The 8,803-nt window shown below is 46.6% G+C and overlaps 1 protein-coding gene across 1 annotated transcript in view; it reads left to right on the forward strand.

Annotated features, from left to right (window-relative positions):
• Positions 1–7,696, forward strand: part of LOC139581958 (cis-aconitate decarboxylase-like) — a 37,664-nt gene extending 29,968 nt beyond the window's left edge. The window contains exons 5-6 of the mRNA XM_071412146.1: positions 1,447–1,652; positions 5,748–7,696. Of these exons, the coding sequence (XP_071268247.1) occupies positions 1,447–1,652; positions 5,748–6,693 (1,152 nt within the window). The 3' untranslated portion in view covers positions 6,694–7,696. The remainder of the gene's footprint in view (positions 1–1,446; positions 1,653–5,747) is intronic.
• The last annotated feature ends 1,107 nt before the right edge of the window (positions 7,697–8,803 follow it).

The raw sequence follows: 8,803 nt of genomic DNA on the forward strand, positions 1-8,803 counted from the left end.
GGTCTCTACAGTCACTACACAGTCACTCTGACAGACCTGCTACAGTTATTATATTCCTGGGTCTGTACAGTCACTACACAGTCACTCTGACAGACCTGCTACAGTTATTATATTCCTGGGTCTCTACAGTCACTACACAGTCACTCTGACAGACCTGCTACAGTTATTATATTCCTGGGTCTCTACAGTCACTACACAGTCACTCTGACAGACCTGCTACAGTTATTATATTCCTGGGTCTCTACAGTCACAACACAGTCACTCTGACAGACCTGCTACAGTTATTATATTCCTGGGTCTCTACAGTCACTACACAGTCACTCTGACAGACCTGCTACAGTTGTTATATTCCTGGGTCTCTACAGTCACTACACAGTCACTCTGACAGACCTGCTACAGTTATTATATTCCTGGGTCTGTACAGTCACTACACAGTCACTCTGACAGACCTGCTACAGTTATTATATTCCTGGGTCTGTACAGTCACTACACAGTCACTCTGACAGACCTGCTACAGTTATTATATTCCTGGGTCTCTACAGTCACTACACAGTCACTCTGACAGACCTGCTACAGTTATTATATTCCTGGGTCTCTACAGTCACTACACAGTCACTCTGACAGACCTGCTACAGTTATTATATTCCTGGGTCTCTACAGTCACAACACAGTCACTCTGACAGACCTGCTACAGTTATTATATTCCTGGGTCTCTACAGTCACAACAAAGTCACTCTGATAGACCTGCTACAGTTATTATAGTCCTCGGTCTCTACAGTCACAACACAGTCACTCTGACAGACCTGCTACAGTTGTTATATTCCTGGGTCTCTACAGTCACTACACAGTCACTCTGACAGACCTGCTACAGTTGTTATATTCCTGGGTCTGTACAGTCACTACACAGTCACTCTGACAGACCAGCTACAGTCATGATAGTCCTGGGTCTGTACAGTCACTACACAGTCACTCTGACAGACCTGCTACAGTTATTATATTCCTGGGTCTCTACAGTCACTACACAGTCACTCTGACAGACCTGCTACAGTTATTATAGTCCTGGGTCTCTACAGTCACAACACAGTCACTCTGACAGTTATTACACCAGATCACTCTCTGACTGTTTACTGTCTGGTGTGGTTGACCAGCTGTCTTCCTTGGATTAGTGATGAAACTTTTACCATCAACCACTTAGTCTGTTAATAACAGGTGTCTTTATTCTGGGTCTGTTGTCCAGGCTCACTGTGTCTGTTGTCCAGGCTAACTGTGTCTGTTGTCCAGGCTAACTGTGTTTGTTATCCAGGCTAACTGTGTCTGTTGTCCAGGAACACTGTGTTTGTTATCCAGGCTAACTGTGTCTGTTGTCCAGGCTAACTGTGTCTGTTGTCCAGGCTAACTGTGTCTGTTGTCCAGGCTAACTGTGTCTGTTGTGTGTCTGTTCTCCAGTCTCACTCCATGGACTTTGATGACACCTGGCACCCTGCCACTCACCCGTCAGGGGCAGTCCTTCCGGCCCTGCTGGCGGTCAGCGATATGCTGCCCAGTAACAGCAAGCCTAGTGGGCGGGACTTCCTGCTTGCGTTCAATGTGGGTATAGAGGTCCAGGGAAGACTGATGAGATTCTCCAACGAGGCTCAAAACATCCCCAAGAGGTAAGAACCCTGACCCCTGACCCCTGACCCCTAAACCTAACCCTGACACTAACCCACAACATCCCCAAGAGGTAAGAACCCTGACCCCTGACCCCTAAACCTAAACCTAACCCTGACACTAACCCACAACATCCCCAAGAGGTAAGAACCCTGACCCCTGACCCCTAACCTAAACCTAAACCTGACACTAACCCACAACATCCCCAAGAGGTAAGAACCCTGACCCCTGACCCCTAACCTAAACCTAACCCTGACACTAACCCACAACATCCCCAAGAGGTAAGAACCCTGACCCCTGACCCCTAAACCTAAACCTAACCCTGACACTAACCCACAACATCCCCAAGAGGTAAGGACCCTGACCCCTGACCCCTAAACCTAAACCTAACCCTGACACTAACCCACAACATCCCCAAGAGGTAAGGACCCTGACCCCTGACCCCTAAACCTAACCCTGACACTAACCCACAACATCCCCAAGAGGTAAGGACGCAGACCCCTGACCCCTAAACCTAACCCGGACACTAACCCACAACATCCCCAAGAGGTAAGGATCCTGACCCCTGACCCCTAAACCTAACCCTGACACTAACCCACAACATCCCCACGAGGTGAGGACCCAGACCCCTGACCCCTAAACCTAACCCGGACACTAACTCACAACATCCCCAAGAGGTAAGGACCCTGACCCCTGACCCCTAAACCTAAACCTAACCCTGACACTAACTCACAACATCCCCAAGAGGTAAGGACCCTGACCCCTGACCCCTAAACCTAACCCTGACACTAACCCACAACATCCCCAAGAGGTAAGGATCCTGACCCCTGACCCCTAAACCTAACCCGGACACTAACCCACAACATCCCCAAGAGGTAAGAACCCTGACCCCTGACCCCTAAACCTAACCCTGACACTAACCCACAACATCCCCAAGAGGTAAGAACCCTGACCCCTAACCTAACCCTGACACTAACCCACAACATCCCCAAGAGGTAAGGACCCTGACCCCTGACCCCTAAACCTAACCCTGACACTAACTCACAACATCCCCAAGAGGTAAGGACCCTGACCCCTGACCCCTAAACCTAACCCTGACACTAACTCACAACATCCCCAAGAGGTAAGAACCCTGACCCCTGACCCCTAAACCTAACCCTGACACTAACTCACAACATCCCCAAGAGGTAAGGACCCTGACCCCTGACCCCTAAACCTAACCCTGACACTAACTCACAACATCCCCAAGAGGTAAGAACCCTGACCCCTGACCCCTAAACCTAACCCGGACACTAACTCACAACATCCCCAAGAGGTAAGGACCCTGACCCCTGACCCCTAAACCTAAACCTAACCCTGACACTAACCCACAACATCCCCAAGAGGTAAGGACCCTGACCCCTGACCCCTAACCTAACCCTGACACTAACACACAACATCCCCAAGAGGTAAGGACCCTGACCCCTGACCCCTAAACCTAAACCTAACCCTGACACTAACCCACAACATCCCCAAGAGGTAAGGACCCTGACCCCTGACCCCTAACCTAACCCTGACACTAACCCACAACATCCCCAAGAGGTAAGGACCCTGACCCCTGACCCCTGACCCCTAACCTAACCCTGACACTAACCCACAACATCCCCAAGAGGTAAGGACCCTGACCCCTGACCCCTAAACCTAACCCTGACACTAACCCACAACATCCCCAAGAGGTAAGGACCCTGACCCCTGACCCCTAAACCTAACCCTGACACTAACTCACAACATCCCCAAGAGGTAAGAACCCTGACCTCTGACCCCTGACCCCTAAACCTAACCCTGACACTAACCCACAACATCCCCAAGAGGTAAGGACCCTGACCCCTGACCCCTAAACCTAACCCGGACACTAACCCACAACATCCCCAAGAGGTAAGGACCCTGACCCCTGACCCCTAAACCTAAACCTAACCCTGACACTAACCCACAACATCCCCAAGAGGTAAGGACCCTGACCCCTGACCCCTAAACCTAACCCTGACACTAACACACAACATCCCCAAGAGGTAAGGACCCTGACCCCTGACCCCTAAACCTAACCCTGACACTAACCCACAACATCCCCAAGAGGTAAGGACCCTGACCCCTGACCCCTAAACCTAACCCTGACACTAACTCACAACATCCCCAAGAGGTAAGAACCCTGACCCCTGACCCCTAAACCTAAACCTAACCCTGACACTAACCCACAACATCCCCAAGAGGTAAGGACCCTGACCCCTGACCCCTAAACCTAAACCTAACCCTGACACTAACCCACAACATCCCCAAGAGGTAAGGACCCTGACCCCTGACCCCTAAACCTAACCCTGACACTAACCCACAACATCCCCAAGAGGTAAGGACCCTGACCCCTGACCCCTAAACCTAACCCTGACACTAACCCACAACATCCCCACGAGGTAAGGACCCTGACCCCTGACCCCTAAACCTAACCCGGACACTAACCCACAACATCCCCAAGAGGTAAGGACCCTGACCCCTGACCCCTAAACCTAACCCTGACACTAACCCACAACATCCCCACGAGGTGAGATCTGGGGAAAATAAGTAGAGGTCTTGGTTAACCTTGGAGTGTACACTTTAGAGACCAGAGTAAGGTAACATCAGAACCTTGGAGTGTACACTTTAGAGACCAGAGTAAGGTAACATCAGAACCTTGGAGTGTACACTTTAGAGACCAGAGTAAGGTAACCTCAGAACCTTGGAGTGTACACTTTAGAGACCAGAGTAAGGTAACATCAGAACCTTGGAGTGTACACTTTAGAGACCAGAGTAAGGTAACATCAGAACCTTGGAGTGTACACTTTAGAGACCAGAGTAAGGTAACATCAGAACCTTGGAGTGTACACTTTAGAGACCAGAGTAAGGTAACATCAGAACCTTGGAGTGTACACTTTAGAGACCAGAGTAAGGTAACATCAGAAGCTTGGAGTGTACACTTTAGAGACCAGAGTAAGGTAACATCAGAACCTTGGAGTGTACACTTTAGAGACCAGAGTAAGGTAACACCAGAACCTTGGAGTGTACACTTTAGAGACCAGAGTAAGGTAACATCAGAACCTTGGAGTGTACACTTTAGAGACCAGAGTAAGGTAACATCAGAACCTTGGAGTGTACACTTTAGAGACCAGAGTAAGGTAACATCAGAAGCTTGGAGTGTACACTTTAGAGACCAGAGTAAGGTAACATCAGAACCTTGGAGTGTACACTTTAGAGACCAGAGTAAGGTAACACCAGAACCTTGGAGTGTACACTTTAGAGACCAGAGTAAGGTAACATCAGAACCTTGGAGTGTACACTTTAGACACCAGAGTAAGGTAACATCAGAGTTTCTCTAAGAACATGGTCACCTCTAAGGCCATATTTTAACTGGATGTGAAGTGGAACTGATTGGGCCTGTTTGTGTGGTATTCCAGCAGTAGTAGAAGAGGTACACTGGGCAGAGTAATTCGTTTAGTTGAATAGAGTGCAGCAGGTGGTGGATTCCACTAAATACTCCTACAGACATGCAGGTGTTTAAAGAACAGTCCACCCTCTCTGCTGCGTCACCATGGTCCGAATTTGCGGACATTATTTGGAATCTGTTATTTCGCTCAAGACCACTGAAATAAACTCTCAGGCTCTCCTCCCTACGCAGGCTGTATAAACCAGACGGCTGTCCTGTCCTGTTGCATTATGTCCTGTAGACAGACACCTGTCCTCACTGTAGACACCTGTACTCACTGTAGACACCTGTCCTCACTGTAGACACCTGTCCTCACTGTAGACACCTGTCCTCACTGTAGACACCTGTCCTCACTGTAGACACCTGTCCTCACTGTAGACACCTGTCCTCACTGTAGACACCTGTACTCACTGTAGACACCAGTACTCACTGTAGACACCTGTACTCACTGTAGACACCTGTACTCACTGACCTAGCAGTGACATCATTATGACTGAGCTGTTAGCTGGTTTACTCAAGGTTACCCGCTCCTACAACAGACACTTTTAGTTTCGTCATCAGACCTGTGCTTCCTTAACATGTGACCCCCACCCCCCTCTCCCTCCAGGTTCCACCCCCCTACTGTTGTGGGTACTCTGGGTAGTGCAGCAGCCTGCGCCCGCCTCCTCTCTCTGGAACGCTCCCAGTGTAGCCACGCCCTGGCCATCGCTGCCAGCCTATCAGGAGCCCCCATGGCTAACGCCGCCACCCAGTCCAAACCCCTCCACATCGGCAACGCGGCGCGGCTGGGGCTTGAGGCGGCTCTACTGGCCTCTAGAGGTCTGGAGGCCTCACCCAGGGTCCTGGACGACACCGCCGGGGTCGCAGGGTTCAGCGCCTTCTACGAGGACTACGCCCCACGACCTTTGGCCTCCCCAGAGGAAGAGGGGTTGCAGTTCCTCCTAGAGAACCAGGATATAGGGTTCAAGAGGTTCCCGGCCCACCTGGGGATGCACTGGGTGGCCGACGCTGCTGCCGCCGTACACAAACTGCTGCTGGGGGAGCAGGGGTCAGGTGGGAGGGGTCAGGGGTCAGGGGTCGTAGGTCAGGTCCAGGACATCCTGCTCAGGGTTCCCCGCTCCAAGTACATTGATCGTCCGTTCCCGGAGTCGGAGCATGAGGCCAGACACTCCTTCCAGTTCAACGCCTGCTCTGCTCTGCTGGACGGAGAGGTCACCGTGGACTCATTCTCCCAGGAAGCACTGCAGCGCCCCGACCTCTACTCTCTGCTGGGGCGTGTCCACGTTGAGCATCCCCATGACAACCCCGCTAACTTTGACCGCATGTACGGCGAGGTGCAGGTGACGCTGGTGGGCGGGGACGTCCTGAATGGACGCTGTGATACTTTCTATGGTCACTGGCGTAACCCGTTGACCAATGAGAGCCTGAGGAAGAAGTTCCGTAGCAACGCTGGGGCGGTCCTTCCCAGAGAGAAGGTGGAGGGTCTGATAGAGGCTGTAGAGGGACTAGACAGACTGGAGGACTGTTCTCCTCTGCTGGAGCAGCTACAGTGACCACACACAGAGCTACAGTGACCACACACAGAGCTACAGGGACCACACACAGAGCTACAGGGACCACACACAGAGCTACAGGGATCACACACAGAGCTACAGGGACCACACACAGAGCTACAGGGATCACACACAGAGCTACAGGGATCACACACAGAGCTACAGGGACCACACACAGAGCTACAGGGACCACACACAGAGCTACAGGGATCACACACAGAGCTACAGGGATCACACACAGAGCTACAGGGACCACACACAGAGCTACAGGGACCACACACAGAGCTACAGGGACCACACACAGAGCTACAGGGATCACACACAGAGCTACAGTGACCACACACAGAGCTACAGGGACCACACACAGAGCTACAGGGATCACACACAGAGCTACAGGGACCACACACAGAGCTACATGACGAAATTAAGTTAAAATGAAGAATCTACTTCCAATGTGAGAGAAGAGACAATTACATTATTTAAAGAATCAAAGCTAAATTAAAATGAAGAATCTACTTCCAATGTGAGAGAAGAGACAATTACATTATTTAAAGAATCAAAGCTAAATTAAAATGAAGAATCTACTTCCAATGTGAGAGAAGAGACAATTAAAGTATTCAGACTCAAAGCTAAATTAAAATGAAGAATGTACTTCCAATGTGAAGGAGGAGGGAGAGTCTATAGGTTATAACTTCAGCTGTACATTAGATTATCTTAACAATCAAAGCTAAATGATTAAGTACAGTATCTTTTACTGTATCCATTTCTATGACCTCAATAGGGTCCCTGTGTTTCCTTGACAACGTATCTCTACAGTCCTGAGTGGATGTTGACAATAACAACAATCCATTTGAAGGATGGACATGTATATACATATTAATTTATTATGAAGTTTATTTTCTATTTTGTTAAACTGTCTTGTATTCTATCAAACATGTATATTATTGTAATTCTGTACTTGAATCTTCATTAAATAAAAATATGAAACTTTTTATAGCCTTGATCTGTTTAGTCCTCCTCATTTACCTCAATGTATCAGAAGCCCTGTTTCACAACATCAATAATATGGGAATGTTACCTGACAATAACTACACAGAGATACTATGTATATATATTTATATATACAATAATAACACATAGATACTAAATATATATATTTATATATACAATAATAACACACAGATACTATATATATATATTTATATATACAATAATAACACATAGATACTAAATATATATATTTATATATACAATAACTACACAGAGATTCTATATATATATATTTATATATACAATAATAACACATAGATACTAAATATATATATTTATATATACAATAATAACACACAGATACTATATATATATATATATATATACAATAATAACACATAGATACTATATATATATTTATATATACAATAATAACACATAGATACTATATATATATTTATATATACAATATTAGCACATAGATACTATATACATATTTATATATACAATAATAACTAATAGATACTATGTTAAGGAGGCACAAGATACTATATATATTTATATATACAATAATAACACATAGATACTATATATATATATTTATATATACAATATTAACACATAGATACTATATATATAATTTTATTTCACCTTTATTTAACCAGGTAGGCAAGTTGAGAACAAGTTCTCATTTACAATTGCGACCTGGCCAAGATAAAGCAAAGCAGTTCGACACATACAACAATATAAATCAAATCAAATCAAATCAAATTTTATTAGTCACATACACATGGTTAGCAGATGTTAATGCGAGTGTAGCAAAATGCTTGTGCTTCTAGTTCCGACAATGCAGTAATAACCAACGAGTAATCTAACCTAACAATTCCACAACTACTACCTTATACACACAAGTGTAAAGGGATAAAGAATATGTACATAAAGATATATGAATGAGTGATGGTACAGAACGGCATAGGCAAGATGCAGTAGATGGTATCGAGTACAGTATATACATATGAGATGAGTAATGTAGGGTATGTAAACATAAAAGTGCATAGTTTAAATTGGCTAGTGATACGTGAATTACATAAAGATGGCAAGATGCAGTAGATGATATAAA

The sequence above is a fragment of the Salvelinus alpinus genome, chromosome 7 (assembly GCF_045679555.1).
Source record: "Salvelinus alpinus chromosome 7, SLU_Salpinus.1, whole genome shotgun sequence".
NCBI classification, from domain to species: Eukaryota; Metazoa; Chordata; class Actinopteri; order Salmoniformes; family Salmonidae; genus Salvelinus; species Salvelinus alpinus.